Source organism: Geotrypetes seraphini, chromosome 4, assembly GCF_902459505.1.
Source record: "Geotrypetes seraphini chromosome 4, aGeoSer1.1, whole genome shotgun sequence".
Lineage (NCBI taxonomy): Eukaryota > Metazoa > Chordata > Amphibia > Gymnophiona > Dermophiidae > Geotrypetes > Geotrypetes seraphini.
Window position 1 is genome coordinate 209001565 of NC_047087.1, and position 21123 is coordinate 209022687.

Below are 21123 nucleotides of genomic sequence, written 5' to 3' on the forward strand. Positions count from 1 at the left end.
CAATATGCTTGCTTTTAAATATCATCAGAAGTAGGAGATCAACTGCTTTTACACCTAAGCAGCACCAAGACCAGCCGCCACTTTCGAGAGCTTTTGTCCCAATCCAGCCAGACGTATATGCTCTTCACCATACAATTTGTTGGAGAGATCAATCTGCCTGCTTTTAAATATCAGTGGCATTGGGAAAACAACTGCTTTTACACCTAAGCAGCAGCGGGTCCATCCGCAACCACCAAGAACCCACAGACCCGAACCTGCCAGGAATGTGACGCTGAAACCGTGGATTGAAGACAAAGTTTTATTTTATTTTTCTTTCCAGCTTATGATTTATCTTTAATCTTATCTATTGTTTTGCCTTTTGTCTTTGTTTTGTTCTATTTCTATCATTTAAATTTCTCCAGAATTCTACTGTTCAACGGCTCCCCCTTCTGCTTCTATTCCTTTCTCTCCTCTCTTCTACCTTCCAAAGTATTTAGATCAATGCTGTCTTGTTAAAATGTTTATTTTATTTTTCCTCTAACTCTACTTTTCACTTCTCTATTACCCTCCAGGTACTTTAGTTAGATTGTGAGCCTTCGGGACAGTAAGGGAATTTTTCAAGTACCTTTCTTATTTCTAATCTTAATGTATATTTTCTGTAAACCGCTTAGAACCTAACGGATGTAGCGGTATATAAGAAATAAATTACATTACATTACATTTTATTTATCACCATTATTATTTTATCACTTCCTCGTCCTTTTACTATGGTTCGGTTACTGTTTTATCGTGCGTTAAACACTAACGCGTCCATTATATCCTATGGATGCGTTCGCGTGTGTTAGCATTTAGCGTGAGCTAAAACGGCTACCGTACCGTAGTAAAAGGACCTCATAATGTAAAAGTACAAAAGAATAGATATTTATTTATTTCCTTTTAAATTTTATAAACCACTTAAATCTAAGCATTGTACATATCAAACTTACATCATTATAAAAACAAACAGCATGATATCAAGTAGTTACAGAAATATAGGAATATTTATAATTGGTGGTAACATTTCAATAAAATACCATCACAAATTTAAATCATTCATCCTCAACCTTTCTCTACCCTTAAGATTGGAAACCACCCAAACCGGAGAATTAAATCCCATTAGATTTTTTAAAAAGCATCTACAACTAGTTGTGTTTTTAAGAATCATATGATCCCTACATACTCTCAGAGTTAAAAGGTGATAGATTCTGTACAAACGTAAGGAAGTTCTTCTTCACCCAGAGTGGCAGAAATCTGGAACGCTCTTCCAGAGGCTGTTATAGGGGAAAACACCCTTCAGGGATTCAAGACAAAATTAGACAAGTTCCTGCTGAACCACAGCATACGCAGGTAAGGCTTGGCTAGTCTCAGTTAGGACCCTGATCTTTGACCTAAGGGCCACCGCAGGAGCGGACCGCTGGGCACGATGGACCACTGGTCTGACCCAGCAGCAGCAATTCTTATGTTCCAGGGAGGGAGTTCCATAATATGACAGCAAGGGAACTAGTACAACAATAAACTTACCTCAAATTCCTCATGCCAGGATATAACATAATAAAAATGTGCCAGTTCCTTGTGTGCCAGCTGATATTTTGGCCAAACTCAATATGACTAATTTAGGGCCCCTTTTGTAAAGCCACAGTAGGGATGCTGCTGTGGTATGTGGTAAATGCACCGAAGCCTATTCAATTCCTACTGGCTTCATTGCGTTTACCAAGGCAGCATCCCTATTGTGGCTTTCTAAAAGGGACTCTTACATACCAAGAACCAAGAGCTCATTATAAGTCATGGTGCTGATTTGTGTGTGTTACAATCAAGCTTCTTTCTAAAGTCCATGAAAGCTGCAAATTTAGCAACTGTAGGTATGTGAAGGACTTAATATATTCCCTTGGTTTGCTCTGATTGAACACAACAGAAAAGGTTGATTATAAATATCAGTAACTGATCAATAGATAGGAAAGCTTAAATTTAGTCCTAAAGCAAATGACAATTGTGATTATATATGAATTCTCTTATTGATCTTGTATCAATGATGATAGTTACACTAGAACTAGACAGAGTTTGAAACAACAAGAACCATGCTTTCAGTGCACCTTTGCCAAAGAAGTTCAATGGTCTCTTGATCTTAACTTGATGTGAATTATTGCTGATGGTAAGTTGATCTGCCAGATTACATGGGCCAAATGTACTAAGCACACAATTACATGATCTTGATCTGTCCTTACCATTTTGGAGGCACAGCCCATAGAAGTCTGCCCAGCACTGGTCTTATTCCCCAATCACTAGAGTTCTCATCAAAGTCCTCCCCAGTGCACCCAGATCTGCTTAGCCTCTTGCCCTTTTATTCCATAAAGTAAAGTAGATATCTACTTTTCTTTATGGAATATTCTTTATTAACCCGCTAATTTTACAAAACCGAAAAAAGCAGTTTTTAGCACAGGCAGGCACGTTGAATGCTCTGCGCTGCTCCCGACGCTCATAGGAACTCTATGAGCGTCGGGAGCAGCACAGAGCATTCAGCGCATCAGCCTCTGCTAAAAACTGCTTTTTTCGGTTTTGTAAAAGGGGTAGGGGGTAAGTGCTCTGTTATAGAGCTACCCATTAAAAGTTCTGTGTTGGTCCACTTGGGTACGTAGAAATAGAAGATAACAAACACATTATAGGTCAGTGGTCTCCATCTCAAACCCTTTGCAGGGCCACATTTTGGATTTTGTAGGTATTTGGAGAGCCTCAGAAAAAAAGAGTTAATGTCTTATTAAAGAAATGACAATTTTGCATGAGGTAAAACTCTTTATAGTTTATAAATCTTTCCTTTTGGCTAAGTCTTAATAATAATAATATTGTGATTTATAACTAAAGAGACATATGATCAAAAAACTGTTTTATTTTACTTTTGCAATTATGATAAACATACCGAGGGCCTCCAAATAGTACCTGGGGGGGGGCCACATGTGGCTCCCGGGCCGCGAGTTTGAGACCACTGTTATAGGCGATACCTTTTGGGGGGATTAACTTAATGCTTGTGAGAGCTAGCTCATTTCATAAGGTTAATAAAAGTGGTTCATTTTGCACTGAATATAACCCTCAGAAGCTCTTCACAATTACAGTCAGCCCTGTATAAAAGTATCATCTACAATATGAAGTCTTTTTACTAAGGCGCGCTAACCGATTTAGTGCGTGCTAAAGAATAACACTAAGGGGTCCTTTTATCAAGCCGCGCTAGCGGGGTTAGCGCATCGGACATTTCATCATGCGCTAACCCCCGCGGCTGGCTAAAAAACTAGCGCCTGCTCAATGCAAGCGTTAGCGGCTAGCGCGGCAGGCGGTATTACCCGCGTTAAACCCCCAACAGCAGCTTGATAAAATGACCCCTAAATGCTAAGGCACCCATAGAATATAATGGGCGCCTTAGCGTATGCTAATGTTTAGCACACACTAAATCGATTAGCGCTCACTAAATCAGTTAGCGCGCCTTAGTAAAAGGACCCCTATGCTTATTCCCTGTTTCAGTCTATACCGATTCTATAATGGTTACATGTATATATAAAAGTAATGCATGCACATTGGAGCGGAAAGTGTTTACAGAAACTGTTATTCCTCATATGCCAACAGTACTTTTCACGTAGAGAAAATATTGCATGAAAAGAACAGCAGCTGGGTTTTCCAACAGTATATGTAAGAATGAGTGAAAAGGCCACGTCTTGCTCTGTGGAAAATATGCCTACCACGATTGACTGTTGGCCTGACCCAGCATGTGATTTAAATTCTTATTCCGTTTTGTAATATAAAATCTTTTACACAAGCAGTCAAAGTCAGAGAAAACAAAAGTTTGGTCTTTTTTTTTAAAAAAAAGGAATCGTAGGTATAATGGGAAAACCGAGCTGATGTCAAATTGTCAGGAAAAAAATTTAAAATCAGTCATTTAGGGCTCCTTTTACTAAGGTGCGCTAGCGTTTTTAGAGCATGCAGGATTAGCACGCGCTAAACCCACGCTACGCTTCTAGAACTAATGCCAGCTCAATGCTGGCGTTAAGGTCTAGCGCGCGCTATTCTACGCGTTAAAGCCCTAACGCACCTTTGTAAAAGGAGCCCTTATTGTATTCTTAGGTGACAGTAATTTGAAAGGGCCAGTACTCCAAATTTTAAACTTCTTTTGTCTATGGTACCCATTTTTTCACATATTTCTTGATATATTTGTTCACCTTCACCCCTTGTTGACAAACCATTTATTATTCCTGAATAAATAATGCATTTTCTTTGCTCTTTTAAAATCTGCTCTTTCCTTTTGGATCTCCATTCTACTTTTCTCCAGGAAAACTATTATTTGGAAGCTTTAAGTTTTGCAATTTTTAATAGGAAAGCCTGATTTGGAATGAGTGTGTGTGTGGGGGGGAGGCATGTTGCTCGTAGCTCATTTTAAACTGTATCTTTCTCTGCCTTACAGTAACCTCACTGTTAAAGATCCTCATGTAGACAGTGCTTCTCCAGTATATCAGGCTGTGCTTAAAACTCAAAATAAGGTTGACGAAGAAACAGATGACTGGGCACACCGTGCCGCCAGCCTTCAGTCCAAATCTTTCCGTGTCCTTGCCCAGATGACAGGAACTGAGTTCAGTAAGTAACACTATTAAGCTTTAGTTTAAACAGTACAAAGTGGAGGGCTCACTACCCCAAGGAGACATTGAGGGCTTCAAATAAAGGGTGCCAGAAGTACATCTCACCATAACCCCCCTTCTAATTTAGGGCGAGCCCTCCAAAACTCCCCCAAAACCTACTATACCTACCTGTCTACAACCTCAGTAGTGCTTAAGGCTGCAGGTGGCACCTATGTACCAGTATAGTAGGGTTGTGGTGGGCTCACTCTTTACACCATAAATGTGGTTAGAGTAGCGTATTGCTCTTAGATCTGAGGTTTTCCCCTCCCCCCCCTGTGAATGAGAATGGGAAATGACAACTATTGAATGATCCTTCAACTGAAGGTGGGATTTAATGCTGTAGAGCACTGCCACCCCCCCCCCCACCACCACCACCATAAAAGTCAGAATACAAAAGGTACAAACCTGCCTCCAGAACATCAGCACCTGGGATAGGAAAGCCTAGTAGAGCTGCAAAGTCTGGGGGTGGGCTAGTGAACCAGAGAGGAGGACCCAGGCTCATAAGCCACTCTAACCACTGCATTCATGGTGAAACATGTGCGCCTCCTTAAAACCATTTTGTACTGCCATATAGGTGCCACCTGCAGCTATAAGGGCTATTGGGGTGATAGACAGATTGGGTATAGTAGGTTTTGGGGGCTCACAATGACCTATAAGGGAGTTGTGGTGAGATGTTTATGTGGCACCCTTTTTGTGAAGTTCACAACAATACCCTGTAAGGTGCCCCACTACTCTGTTGCCATAACTGGGTGTCCAGTCCATCACTTTACTGACTCCTCCCATGTCCAAAAGGTCTTGTTCTAGGCATGTTTGACTTGGACAATTTTTGGGATGAGAATAGGGTATAAAGATAGACGATTTAGCGCTCTGGATGATCAAACGGCTGGACATACAAGTAGACGATTAAAAAAAAAAAAAAAATATATATATATATATATATTTTGGACGCATTTGTCGAGAATGGACTTTGGAAGTTTCCAACTTTGGGTGACAAGCTACTTAGGCCCAAAACGGACTTAGGGCTCCTTTTACTAAGCTGCGCTAGCGTTTTTAGCACGCGCTAACTCCCGTGTTAAGCAGAAAATAATAACACCAGCTCTATGGAGGCATTAGCGTGTAGCGCACGTTAAAACTGCTAGCGCAGCTTAATAAAAGGAGCCCTTAGACTTTTTTTTTAAATTGTGCCGCGCATCCATTTTTGAAAAAACAAGATGTCTTGCAGTTTTGAAAATGGTTATGTTTGGTACTGCATTTTTAGGCGTGTTCTGCAAAACATCTAAACTTGAATATATGGTTTATTATTATAATTTATATCCCACCTTTCTCAAAGCGGGTCACAACAAGGTACAAACATAGTCACAATCACATAGTAGGCCTATGAATCAGTGTGCATCTAAATCCTATCATCTAAATCCAAAAGAATTCTGAACCCATTATGAACTACACCCCAAATTAGAGGAAGAGAAAGATTTCCCCACTAGATGGGATAAATTCACAAAAGACACACTCAATCAAATAGCTCCTCTTCAATCATACAAAAAGAACACAAGGGCATCAAAAGAATGGTATGACGCCGAATTATTAGCACTCAAACAAGATCTCAGAAAACTGGAAAGAATATGGCAAAAAACCGACAAATTGGAAGATAAAATTAAATGGAAATGAAAAATGAAAAATTACAAAAATCTGATCAAAGAAAAGCGTTATAACTGTTATGCACAGAAAATAGGAGCAGCCAACACAAACAGCAGAGAACTATTCAAACTAGTAAACAAATTAACAGACACCACACAGATACTACAGAACCATCATGATCAAATCCCAACGGTCGCCACCCTAGCCAACCACTTTAGGAAAAAAATCATCGACTTAAGAGCCTCAATACCCCCTCCTCCACCCAACCTCGAACTCAATCTCAAATCGCAGAATAGTGAGTCCAGTGGCGACATGAGCTGGAATCACTTCGAGCCCCCAGATTGGAACAATTTCCTTGCACTCTTCAACAAATACTCCAAATCAAATTGTCTACTAGATGAATGTCCGTCTCAGATCATGCAAGATGCAATACCAGAATTTAAAAGGGATCTATTTAACTGGGCAACATACTCTCTCAATAACGGAACTTATCTGGAAAATATGGGAAACATCCTAATCACACCCATACCCAAAGACCAGAAGTTCTCTCTCCTAAACGACCACCAATCAGGTTTCAGAAAAGGATTCAGTACTGAGACAGTCCTAGGCTCTCTCCTTAACCACCTATACGACCTTTTCAACCAAGGTTCCAGCGCCTTGATCCTACAGTTAGACTTCAGTAGCGCCTTCGATCTCGTGGACCACGAAACAATGCTTAGGTGCCTAGACAAAATGGGACTATCAGGAAGAGTATGGACCTGGTTCCAAGGATTCCTAACCAAACGGTCTTATCACTGTGGTGCTTTAATTCCAAGACATACTATTTGGAGGCTTAAGGCTTGCCCCATCTGTCTTCAACTTGCCAGTATTAAGGAGGAGCTCTGCAAACTTAAACAGGAATTGAATACAATTAAAGCAGCTTCCATCACTCCACAAAATCATACCAACTTACCACCTCTACCTCAAAGAATAAAACAGCCCAGGAATAAATGGGTCACAGTAGGCTCAAGAAGACTGCGACATGTAACACAGAAACATCCACCTTCACTAATATTACCTCTACAGAATTCCTTCGCTCCACTAGTGCACTGCGATACTCAGGAAAACAGAAGGGAGGTGGAACTGGAACCAATGAAGGAAACTCAAGAGAACAAGAGCACCCTAAGTACAAATAAAAAAGCCAAAAACAGAAAACTATTACTGTTGGGGGATTCCATCATCAGAGGCATTAACCTTGGAACACAGGGCGAGGAGTCCAAAATAGTGAAATGTCTTCCAGGATCCTCAGCTACCAGGAGTTCCAGGCAAATACTGACTATAATTAAGGAAGAAACTAAGGATTTTAACACTGATGTTGTTATCCATCTGGGAACAAATGACCTGGCCAACAACTCCACACTTGCAGCACAGAAAGCTTTTCGGGAGCTTGGTGAGGGCGTGAAACCTTTTGTAAAGACTTTAGCTTTTTCTGAAATACTGCCTGCATATGGAAAAGGAGAGCAAAGAATGAAAAACACAGAGGACTTTAATAGATGGCTCAGAGCCTGGTGTCATCAAGAAGGCTTCAGGTACATAGGAGGATGGGGAAATACATGGAAGGACAAGAAGCTATATTGCACTGATGGGCTACATATTACTACAGCAGGAAAAAGAAACCTTGCAGAGAAATTTAGACAATATTTTTCTAGGCATTTAAACTAGAAGGTGGGGGTGGTGTATGTACGAAGGACAATTATAGAGACCACCCCCGGCAAAAGAAAAGATGTGATAGTAGTAAAGGCTGCAACATAAGCAATATCAGCAACTCATTTCTTAGTATTGCAACGGAAAGTGAAACGACACAAAAATCCATACGAAAAAGGAGATTATCGCTGGAAAGCGATGACCACAAATGCTCGCAGTCTAAGCAACAAAGTTCATGATCTGCAAGCCCTGATATCAGAGGCAGATCTAGATATTGTTGCTATCACAGAGACATGGTTCAGTGAATCACATGGATGGGATGCAAACATACCGGGATATAATCTTTTTAGGAAGGACAGAGATGGTCATAAAGGTGGAGGAGTAGCTCTCTATGTAAAGATCAATATCCAAGCGACCGAAATGCAAGGGACCTGGGGAGAGGAAGAAGCGATATGGATTGCTCTGAAAAGAGAAGATGGAACTTCTATCTACGTGGGTGTAGTCTACAGACCTCCGACTCAATCGCAGCAAATTGATAAGGATCTGATTGTGGATATCCAAAAGTTTGGAAGGAAAGAGGAGGTTCTGCTGTTGGGAGATTTCAACCTGCCGGATGCGGACTGGAATGTTCCGTCTGCGGAATCGGAAAGAAATAGGGAGATTGTGGATGCCTTTCAAGAGGCTCTACTCAGACAAATGGTGACGGAACCCACAAGGGAAAAAGCGATATTGGATCTGGTCCTCACAAATGGAGAGAGTATCTCTAATGTTCGAATGGGTGCTCACCTGGGTAGTAGCGATCATCAAACGGTTTGGTTTGATATAACGGCTAAAGTGGAGAGCGGCCGCACGATACTTAAAGTCCTAGATTTCAAACGTACGGACTTTAATGCAATGGGAAAGTACCTGAAGAAAGAGCTGTTAGGATGGGAGGACATAAGAGAAGTGGAAAGACAGTGGTCTAAGCTGAAAGGAGCGATAAAAATGGCTACGGACCTTTATGTGAAGAAAATCAATAAAAACAAGAGAAAAAGGAAGCCGATATGGTTCTCCAACCTAGTGGCTGAGAAAATAAAGGCGAAAGAGTTGGCATTCATGAAATATAAAAAAAACCCAAGAAGAGGAGAGCAGAAAGGACTACAGGGTGAAACTGAAAGAAGCCAAGAGAGAGATACGTTTGGCGAAGGCACAGGCGGAAGAACAAATGGCTAAAAATGTAAAAAAGGGAGATAAAAATTTTTTCAGATATATTAGTGAAAGGAGGAAGATAAAAAATGGAATTGCTAGGCTAAAAGATGCTGGGAACAAATATGTGGAGAGTGATGAGGAGAAAGCAAATGTGCTAAACAAATACTTCTGTTCTGTGTTCACAGAAGAAAATCCTGGAGAAGGACCGAGATTGTCCGGCAAAGTTACACGAGAAAATGGAGTAGATTCTGCGCCGTTCACGGAGGAGGGTGTTTATGAGCAACTTTAAAAACTGAAGGTGGACAAAGCGATGGGACCAGCGGGATCCATCCCAGGATACTAAGGGAGCTCAGAGAGGTTCTGGCGAGTCCTATTAAAGACTTGTTCAACAAATCTCTGGAGACGGGAGTGATTCCTGGGGATTGGAGGAGAGCGGATGTGGTCCCTATTCATAAAAGTGGTCACAGGGATGAAGCAGGAAACTACAGGCCGGTGAGCCTCACTTCAGTTGTTGGAAAAATAATGGAAGTGTTGCTGAAAGAAAGAATAGTGTATTTCCTTGAATCTAATGGGTTACAGGATCCGAGGCAACATGGCTTTACAAAAGGTAAATCGTGCCAAACGAACCTGATTGAATTTTTTGATTGGGTGACCAGAGAGCTGGATCGAGGACATATGCTAGATGTAATTTACTTGGATTTCAGCAAAGCCTTTGATACAGTTCCTCATAGGAGGCTGTTGAACAAACTTGAAGGGCTGAAGTTAGGACCCAAAGTGGTGAACTGGGTCAGAAACTGGCTGTCGGACAGACGCCAGAGGGTGGTAGTTAATGGAAGTCGCTCGAAGGAAGGAAAGGTGACTAGTGGAGTCCCTCAGGGTTCGGTGTTGGGGCCAATCCTGTTCAATATGTATGTAAGTGACATTGCTGAAGGGTTAGAAGGAAAAGTGTGCCTTTTTGCAGATGATACCAAGATTTGTAACAGAGTAGACACCGAAGAGGGAGTGGACAATATGAAAAAGGATCTGCAAAAGTTAGAGGAATGGTCTAATGCCTGGCAACTAAAATTCAATGCAAAGAAATGCAGAGTAATGCATTTGGGGATTAATAATAGGAAGGAACCGTATATGCTGGGAGGAGAGAAGCTGATATGCACGGACGGGGAGAGGGACCTTGGGGTGATAGTGTCCGAAGATCTAAAGGCGAAAAAACAGTGTGACAAGGCAGTGGCTGCTGCCAGAAGGATTCTGGGCTGTATAAAGAGAGGCGTAGTCAGTAGAAGGAAGAAGGTGTTGATGCCCCTGTACAGGTCATTGGTGAGGCCCCACTTGGAGTATTGTGTTCAGTTTTGGAGACCGTATCTGGCGAAAGACGTAAGAAGACTTGAGGCGGTCCAGAGGAGGGCGACGAAAATGATAGGAGGCTTGCGCCAGAAGACGTATGAGGAGAGACTGGAAGCCCTGAATATGTATACCCTAGAGGAAAGGAGAGACAGGGGAGATATGATTCAGACGTTCAAATACTTAAAGGGTATTAACGTAGAACAAAATCTTTTCCAGAGAAAGGAAAATGGTAAAACCAGAGGACATAATTTGAGGTTGAGGGGTGGTAGATTCAGGGGCAATGTTAGGAAATTCTACTTTACGGAGAGGGTGGTGGATGCCTGGAATGCGCTCCCGAGAGAGGTGGTGGAGAGTAAAACTGTGACTGAGTTCAAAGAAGCGTGGGATGAACACAGAAGATTTAGAATCAGAAAATAATATTAAAGATTGAACTAGGCCAGTTACTGGGCAGACTTGTACGGTCTGTGTCTGTGCATGGCCGTTTGGAGGAGGATGGGCAGGGGAGGGCTTCAATGACTGGGAGGGTGTAGATGGGCTGGAGTAAGTCTTAACAGAGATTTCGGCAGTTGGAACCCAAGCACAGTACCGGGTAAAGCTTTGGATTCTCGCCCAGAAATAGCTAAGAAGAAAAAAAAAAAAAATTTAAATTGAATCAGGTTGGGCAGACTGGATGGACCATTCGGGTCTTTATCTGCCGTCATCTACTATGTTACTATCAAGTGGTCCATGAAGGAACTTACTCTAAACCCTGGAAAAGCCCTTCGGGAGTCCCACAAGGTTCCCCCTTATCTCCCACCCTATTCAATATATACATCTCCTCCCTAGGTCACTTATTACAAAGGCATAACCTAACTTATTACATATACGCAGATGACATCTCCATATTAATACCAATAACAAATGTGACACCAGCCTACTCAAAACAAATCTCATCCATCATGACCGAAATAGAAAAATTGACTTTAAACTTCAAACTGAAACTAAACGCAGAAAAGACAAAGATTTTCCTAGCTAGCCCAAACGAAAAAATCTCCGCAACCACAATACATGTAAATGGCCACGATCACCCAATACTAAAAACCATAAAAATACTGGGAGTCACCCTGGACACCCACTTGTCTATGACCGATCATATAAACTCAGTGACCAAAAAATGCTTCTTCATCCTTTGGAAACTGAAAACCATAAAAAAATACTTCGACCCGCTATCCTTCAGAATATTGGTTCAGTCACTGATTTTATCCACCCTGGATTACTGCAACATTGTCTACTTGGGGATACCTAAAAAAAATGTGAGAAAACTGAGAATAGTTCAAAATACGGCCATCCGCTTAATATTCGGACTAAAGAAAAGTGATCACGTTAGCCCATTCTATAAACTCCTTCATTGGTTACCAATTGAAGCAAGAATTCTGTTCAAATTCTCCTGCCTCTGCTACAAACTAATCTGGGGATTGGCCCCCAGCTACCTACTACCACACTTTGAATTCCACTCCTCTACCAGACCTACCAGAAACCGTAACTTCTTTACCTACCCAAATATCACAGGCTGTAGATATCGTACATTCTTAGACAGAACATTCAAATTCCAAGCAGGTAGACTGCACACTTGGCTAGGCTACTTCACCGATGCCGCCAGAGAATCCTATAGTGTCTTTAGGAAAGAATTAAAAACCACCCTGTTTAAGAAATTCATAACCTAACCAGACCTCCCCCCCTAAGAAGCCCGTTCAACCTCTTCAGCCAATTTTCCACCTTTAATTGTTACCAGTTCATTCACTGGTGCCTGTCCTCCGTTAATGGACCACGATAACAAATTAGTTCCTCACCAACATTCTTAAGTTATCTTTATCATCTTTTCAGTCTTACACCTTGTAACTCATGGACCATGCAATCTCCTTTCTCCTATCCTACTTATGCTCTCAATTTCCGCCGATTGTATAAGTTACTCACTGTGAAACCGTGTAATTCACTGACCCTGTAATTTTCCTAGAACTATCACAAGATGTTCAATGATATACTCTGTAATTCGCTGTCTGTACAGTTTTTCTTCATTGTGAACCGCCTAGAAGTCGCAAGATTGTGGCGGTATATAAGAATAAAGTTATTATTATTATTATCTTATCTTTATCCACAGTGCAAGATCCAGATGAAGATGCTTTGAGAAGATCAAGGTAGGCAACTAGCAGCAAGCACTATGGCCTTTTAATTAATGGTAACAAATGCCTAGTGCACTAAAAAAGATTAATGAAAAAAAATAAAATAAAATTTGTATTTCATTTTCTTAACTCATTTACCCAAATGTTACTAAAGTTAAAATTGCTATTGGCTTAAAAATTGGCAATGTAGTATATTATCTAAACAGCAACTACCTGGATTGGCATTTATGTACCAGAGTGGATTGGTGGTGGAGAAAAATGTGTGTTGTAACATAGTTGTGACTAAGTAATGTTGTGGTAATGTTGAAGTCAAATGAGCAATTTATTTGGATGCTACAGCAGCTAATTAGCAGCTCCCCCACCTCTCCCTGCCTCAATGCTGAGCTCAGCTAACCCAGCAATTTTAAAATTATAATTTAAAATCCATTCAGACCAAAAAACTCAACACTTTGGAAGTAATGAAACCTTTCCATTAGGTTAACAGAATAGTTTTATACAAACAATGTCTGAATCTTAACTTTCAAAAGATGGTAAGCTATTACAATCTTGATAGTACCCTTGTGGGTTGGCAACCGACACCGACAACCATTTCCAAAACTAAAAAAGCGACTTTTTCTTTCACTAGAAGACATACACTGCAATCTTTTTGCTGTCAACAGCACAATTCCAAGAACTAACAAAGCTGGGAATCACGATAGGGCTAAATAAAGCTAGAAGATAAAGTGTTGCGTGACTGCGATTTATGTAAAGAGAATACAGTGTATGCAACTAGAGATGATAGAACTGCTTTTGTTTGCTATTTTTGATTAATTTCACTGTTAAATATCCGATGAAGGACTTTTATTTGGAAGGGAGTGTTTTCATTAGGATAAATATAGGCATTGCATTCAAATTGTTACTTTTGCTACAGTTTTTTTAATTAAATTTACTTATTGAGATTTATTAACCACCTTTATAAAAAGAATCGTCCACGATGGTGTACAGCAGGTATAGCTTGACGAAAACAATTTTGATAATAGTATAACAATAGTAAACTGACCAAATATAAGCACAAATCCAATCAGTGAGGTAAATTTGGAGACAAGCAAATTGAATCCTAATAATAGAAATAACATGATACAATGTCAGAAACATACATATTCAAACAGCACCGTAGAGCGGGGGTGTCAAAGTCTCTTTTCGAGGGCCGCAATCCAGTCGGGTTTTCAGGATTTCCCCAAAGAATATGCATGAGATCTATTAGCATACAATGAAAGCAGTGCATACAAATAGATCTCATGCATATTCATTGGGGAAATCCTGAAAACCCAACTGGATTGCAGCCCTCGAGGAGGGACTTTGACACCCCTGCCGTATAACAGAAGTACAATAGATGTCAACAGGATACAAATGATACATCATAATAGGCAGTGTGAAGGAACTTTCCTATAAGATAGATAACATATCAACAAAACAAATAAAATCCCTTCATAGACAACGTATTAGATGATACATAACATGATGTCAACACGATAGAAATAGCACACATTATAAGAACATAAGAATAGCCTTACTGGGTCAGACCAATGGTCCATCAAGCCCAGTAGCCTGTTCTCATGGTGGCCAATCCAGGTCCCTAGTACCTGGCCAAAACCTAAGGAGTAGCAACATCCCATTCTGTCGATCCAGGGCAAGCATTGGTTTCCCCCATGTCTTAATATGCATGCATTAAGCATACATTTGATCCTCATAATTATGTTAATACAATACAATGAAACATCGTAATAGACAGCCAAGGGGGCAAATGCAATTGAGAAACAGACATGTAGACACAGACAGTCAAGAAGGGTAGAACAAAATTGTTGGAATAAATGACCTGTCTGAGCTCCCGGACAGACTTTGTCTGGATTTTGGAAAGCCCCTACAAGCTCCAGTTGCATCTGGAGGGCCTCTGAGCATGCCTGGATGATGTCACATGCATCCGCACATGCTCCAGGCCCTCCAGATGCAGGCCGGAGCTCGTTGCAAAGAGAGAAAACTTTCTAGGGCGGGCCTGGAAGGCGAATGGGGTGGGGCTGGAGGCGGAACAGGCAGGGTCATATGTCCGGGGTTTTCTTTTTTAAAATATGGTAACCCTGCTAAACAGAAGGCAGATTATATGCACAATTGAATAAAGTTTGTCTTAATTAATGGATGTGCAGTAAGGAAGTCTAGGGGTGCAGGGAGTAAACTGTCAGGCACCACATATATTAAAGGCCTGGGAGAAGAGCCAGGCTTTCACTTGCTTCCTGAAGCAAAGACAATCCTGAGTTCAGTGTAGCCCATTTGGAAGTGAGTTCCAGAGTGTGTGGGCTACTCTTGAGAAGGCTCACTACTGGGTATCACATCATGCAATTTCTTTTAACAAGGCTACAGACAGTGATTCTCTTTGAGAGGACTTAGAGGCCTCAAAGGCATATGGAGAACTAACTTATTCTAAATATTCTGGTCCATTTAATAAACAAGTGCATTTATTTAACTGATATATAACCATTAAGGGCCTGATTCTGTAAACAGTGCTGTTAGGCGACAATACGCATCCTACCGTTGCCTAACATAATTGCTTTAATTGGATTTAATCACCACAGTAATTGACCGCACCATTAAAATCCAATTTTAAACCCATTTTAAAAATTGCGTCTACAGCAAGGTGCCTAAGGTCAAAGTAGGCATGGTAAGGAGTGGAGATGACCTTAGATGCTGCTAGAGGCGATTCTCAAAAGAACTTAAGTGTCTGCAATATAGGCCAGTAAAACCTGTTCTGCATTACCGGCGCATAGGCTTTGTGATATATGCTGTTAGCCATGATTCTTTAAATGGCGCCTAAGTGTGACTGATACATGATCAATGCCTTTTTTGTAGGTAGCTGCCAATTTAGGTGCCATTTACAGAATCTGATCCTAGCTGAATCTTGGCTCATCATCAGGGCCGCCATCAGAAATTTCTGGGCCCCTTACTGAGCAATCCTATTGGGCCCCCCACGCACCCCTTCCCCCCCCCGACCCCCCTTCTTCCATGGGCCGAATACACACATACTTTTCTCTGTCGCCGCACTCTTTGACCAAAAGATTTGTAAGCCTGCCCCCCCCCCACCCTGGTATGCCACTTTCTGTACCTCACTCCCTCCCTATGACCAAAAATTATCCTTTCTTCTATTCCCCGTGTACACAACCATCTCTTTCCCTCCCTTCCTCTCTCCCAAGTCCATGCCTTCTGTGTCCAAAAACCCATTCTCTCCCCCACCTCAGCATCTCTTTCCCTCCCTTCCTCTCTCCCAAGTTCATGCCTTCTGTGTCCAAAAACCCATTCTCTCCCCCACCTCAGCATCTCTTTCCCTCCCTTCCTCTCTCCCAAGTTCATGCCTTCTGTGTCCAAAAACTCATTCCCTCCCCCACCTCAGCATCTCTTTCCCTCCCTTTCTCTCTCCCAAGTCCATGCCTTCTGTGTCCAAAAACCCATTCCCTCCCCCACCTCAGCATCTCTTTCCCTCCCTTCCTCTCTCCCAAGTTCATGCCTTCTGTGTCCAAAAACTCATTCCCTCCCCCACCTCAGTATCTCTTTCCCTCCCTTCCTCTCTCCCAAGTCCATGCCTTCTGTGTCCAAAAACTCATTCCCTCCCCCACCTCAGCATCTCTTTCCCTCCCTTCCTCTCTCCCAAGTCCATGCCTTCTGTGTCCAAAAACTCATTCCCTCCCCCACCTCAGCATCTCTTTCCCTCCCTTTCTCTCTCCCAAGTCCATGCCTTCTGTGTCCAAAAACCCATTCCCTCGCCCACCTCAGCATCTCTTTCCCTCCCTTCCTCTCTCCCAAGTTCATGCCTTCTATGTCCAAAAACCCATTCCCTCCCCCACCTCAGCATCTCTTTCCCTCCCTTCCTCTCTCCCAAGTTCATGCCTTGTGTCCAAAACGCACTCCCTCCCCCCTTTTGTGTTCCGCGTTTGCCTCCCAGCCCATCTTTGCAACTTTCTCAGCAAAACGAAGCTCAAGCCGCGAGGCTTGTCGTCTGTTTCCTGCCCGGAGCTGACAGAGGGCCCGGGCTCCCCCAGGGTCCTAGGCCACAGTCTAGGGGGAGGGGAGGTCCGCCCCACGTGGACAGGAGAGAGCTGGACGGGGGACCCGCGGAGTTCAATACATCTCGAGCCACGAGGCTCATCTTCTGTTCCTGCCTGCCCTGTCGCGCACAAATAGCCGACCAGAAGTATTCTCCAACGTCAGCGCTGACGTCAGAGGGCAGGCTTTGCTTAAGCCCTCCCTCCGACGTCAGCGCTGACATCGGGGAACACTTGCGATCGGCTATATGTGAGCTGCAGGGCAGGCAGGAACAGAAGACGTGCCTCGCGGCTCGAGATGTATTGAACTCCGCGGGTCCCCCGTCCAGCTCTCTCCTGTCCACGTGGGGCGGACCGCCCCTCCCCCTAGACTGTGGCCTAGGACCCTGGGGGAGCCCGGGCCCCCTGTCAGCTCCAGGCCCCTGAATGCAGGACTGGTGGTACTGCCCTGATGGCGGCCCTGCTCATCATACTTGATTGAATTATTTCCTAGTTGGGAAATAAGATAACCTGGTTATTTCAGGAAAAATGGACATGACATCCTGGCCCTAGTTTGTTAATACTTTGCTATAGAGCTAACAATTATTCTGGCAATAAGTCTAGAACAGTGATTCCTACCTGCAATCCTGAAGGGCCACCAACAGGTCAGGTCTTCAGGATATCCCTAATGAATATGGACTCAGCAAAGAAGTGGAATGGTATTTGTTGTAACAGGAATGGGGGCTGAATATGTTTGTATTCAACAAAGAAATGGACTGGGTGTTGTTATAACTGGAATAGGAGTTGTTTGAATAGGGATATAAGGTTTATGGAGAGGAAGTGAGGTCATGCAGTTTGATTTCCTGGTAGACGGTGCGTTTCCTGCTTGTCAGCTGATCCCGACTTGTGCCGAACCCTGGGTCCCTGCTCGAGTCATGCTTAGTTTACTGGTAGGTAAAAGGTGTTTTAAAGATTTTGGTGAGGTTTTAGTATGAATGAAAGGGAATGTATGTGAATTATTTTGTATTGTAGGTGAAGTTGTGATGTTGGTGAGCCTTGCAAACGCAGCTCCTGAAGACGCCAGGTGGCAAAACAGTCTTGTGTTGAGCTGAATGCTTTATGAATTGAAGAACAGGACCATCATGAGGACAGAGAAGCCTGCCGATTGTATTTAAGAAACTGTGATTTTCATGTGCTAGACTGTTGTGCAACTCTCAGTTTGAAACCTCTCTGACTAGATGATCATGGACTAATGAACTCATGAACCAACCAAGATCCAGTTTTGGATAAAAGTAATCAAAATGACTGTAGTGTGTGTGTGAAAGTTGGGAAGTGAGTGTGAGTGATAAGGATTGGGTTCACTGACTAAATTATTCTGATATTTATTAATAAATTAAATATTGGTAAGTTGTAAAAGTACTGTAATGAAATGAACTGTGGGAGATAAGATTAAAATTGAATTGATTCAGATACTACTTGTTTGAATTAAATATTTTAATAGCTGGTTTTAAGAATTTGAGTTAATTAATATGCATAAGACACATTTGCACATAATAGAGGTTATAGGCAAACAAAACCTCTTTCATGCATATTCATTAGGGACCTCCTGAAAATCTGACCTGTTGGTGGCCCTTGAGGACTAGAAGTGGGAACCACTGGTCTAGAATTCTAGGTCTGAGTAACTACTGTGCAATAGTTTTTATTTGCCAGGTAATTTCCTAAAGTTTAATTAAAATATCCAGAAACAAAACTGAGAAGGTCTCAATGCAGGTAAAGTACTTGGTGGCCAATCTTAGATAATGGATTTAAAAGAAAAATAGCTTTTTAAGGATAGGGGGGGCGGCTATCATCATGGACTGCCATTATGAACACATCTTAACAGTAGTCCACATCAATATCTTCCTCCCTCAACCTTCTATACTATTTCAGCAGTGAAATTTTAGAAGACTGCTATTTGAAATCAATTACGATTCTTCATTTTCTAACTGGTTGTCACAAGGACCAAGGGTCAGTCTGAAAGTAGTCATGGAAGAAAACACATAAGGAGATTATTGTTAGTACCGTACATGAACTCAAAACTATTTTTTTGCAAAGTGTGTCCACTTGACATACTAATAAAATTGAAACATACTTTTTTGCACACTTATCTTTTGTTGTAATTTTGTCTTTGTTGTTTTTTTTTAATCAATAAGGAGCCCAAAATCATCAACATGTGGGAGCATGTGGTGCAGTGGTTAGAGCTACAGCCTTGACACCCTGAAGTTGTGGATTCAAATCCCACACTGCTCCTTGTGACCCTGGGCAAGTCACTTAATCCCCATTGCCCCAGGTACATTAGATAGAGTGGGAGTCCACCGGGACATTTAGCGAAAAATGCTTGAGTACCTGAATAATATGTAATCCGCATAGAATTGTAGGATATGCGGAATATAAATTATTTTAAAAAACAAAACATAACGAATAAGGGCTGGCTTAATCGAGGGAACAGGTGAAGCTCTGGTCCAGAACACCAGTGGAAAAAGGGTGCCAAATGCCTAGGCCAGCGATATCACCAGCCTTATAGGTTAAGCCAGTAGTTCTTTCCACTTCCCTCCTCGACGCAGATCTAAAGCATCTTCCCCTCCTTCTGCCTTGATGCCAGCGTCTCTTCCTCGGCCTTCCTTTGCACTCCTGGACCAGCAATCCTGTTCTTCACTGGCAGCAGCAATGATAACATGCTGCCTGAGTCGTGCTGACTCCGTTCCTCTGCAGCGTACTACCCATGTGTAAACAGGAAATTACATCAAAGGGACAAGACGCAGCAGAGGGAAGGAGCCAGCTCAACTCAGGCAGCGTGTTATCATTGCTGCTGCCAGTGGAGAACAGGTTTGCTGGTCTGGGCTTACAGAGGCCGAGGAAGAGGTGCTGGACCTATGTGTGGGAGGGAGGGAGGGCAGCAGAGATGCAAGCCTTTGGGTGAAGGAACAGAGGAGGGGAGAATGCCACCTAAAAAAAACCCAAAACAAACCAACCAAAAACAAAGGAGACATAATATCTTTCTTACTAAAAAGCAAAAAAGATATTCATTCACTTACAAGCTACTACAATAACTTACTGTATTCATTAAAAAAAGCCTCTATTTCAGAAGGATCAATGTAAATATAATTTTGCTTGCAATAGGGGAGACATTCTAGACAAGTGGGTAGTAGCCCAATTGCAGCGTGCCATCTACAGAAGGAATCCAGTCCTGATTTTCTCTGACTCTGCTCTATTTCAGTGCGCTCTCTTGCTCCACCTACAATTTTTCCCTTCTGCACGCGTGCAAGCATGAATATGTTTGTTCTGCTCCCTCCTTTTTATTATTTTAGTTTTATGTCCCTTTTGTCCAGATTTCTTGTGCTCCGAGCGATTATTCAGCTCTGCCTGCTGTGACTGGGCACGGCCAAGCTGGGCCAAGCGGCCTTACCCAGTGCACACAAAACCTCAGCCGAGCGGTTGCGTGAGGTTCTATTGGTAGCTTGGTACTGGAATAATAAAAAACAGATCCAATGACAGAGATGCAATTTCCTGGTATAATTTATTGATCAAAATCGAAAACAAACTTTCAAACAGGCTTTTCCAGGTCTGTATCATCTGGTATATCATTGCAGCATTCAAAACACATACAATTGTCAGTTCCAAGCCCACTATCTCAAAAGAGAAAAAAAAAACTTGGCCCAACTGTAAAGTTTTCTTCAAATAAAAATTTCAGCCTTCTCTTAATCTAGTACACAGTCCAAATTTTATCCCAGCTCTCTTTAACAGGAAAAGATTAGCTTGTCCATTCCTTATGTAATGGGCAACTCAGTTTCTTCTATCTCCATATTATAAGCAAGGTCCTCATCAGCCATCTCATTGTCTTGCCCAAACACAGACTCACCATTCTCTGTGGCTTATATCTCACCAACCTCTGCCTGGGCTGGTAGCCAGGAAGTAGACCGTGGCTTCCTGATTCTCTGGACTGGCAATCTGTGGCTTGCAACCTGCTGACTGCCTCTGGCTTATTGGGTCGGGAGCCAGTGTGTACTCTGGGGCTGGCTCTCCAACTGCTTCTGGAGCTAGCTCCCCTGCTTTGAGAAAACTACTCCCTTTTCTTTCACTGCAGGAAGCTGATTAGTCCTCCCTGCAGGTGTGTTAGGGTAGCCTGCCCTCAGAGAGCTTCTCACCTGGCTTAAACCAATTTGAGCCTGATTGGGAGTGGCTTGTATTCCAGCCCTGCTCTTTCCTTTCCATGGCTCTATGCCTGCTGGGAGATGTAGTCTTACCACTTGTTTTCTTATAACTGGCTTAGGTAAAGCTAAACCAGACCTGTCTGCTTTAGGCAGGGCTTTAGAAGGTTTCATTGATGGAAGGCTTGGCTTGTAGGTATTCCTAGGGGCTGCT

General features: G+C 42.4%; 1 protein-coding gene across 4 annotated transcripts in view; it reads left to right on the forward strand.

Moving 5' to 3' along the window:
• Nucleotides 1–21123, forward strand: part of LDB3 (LIM domain binding 3) — a 177171-nt gene that overhangs the window by 143987 nt on the left and 12061 nt on the right. For all 4 annotated transcript variants that reach the window (XM_033942033.1, XM_033942035.1, XM_033942032.1 and 1 more), the window contains 2 exons: nt 4460–4629; nt 12655–12691. In XM_033942033.1, coding sequence (XP_033797924.1) covers nt 4460–4629; nt 12655–12691 — 207 coding nt within the window. The remainder of the gene's footprint in view (nt 1–4459; nt 4630–12654; nt 12692–21123) is intronic.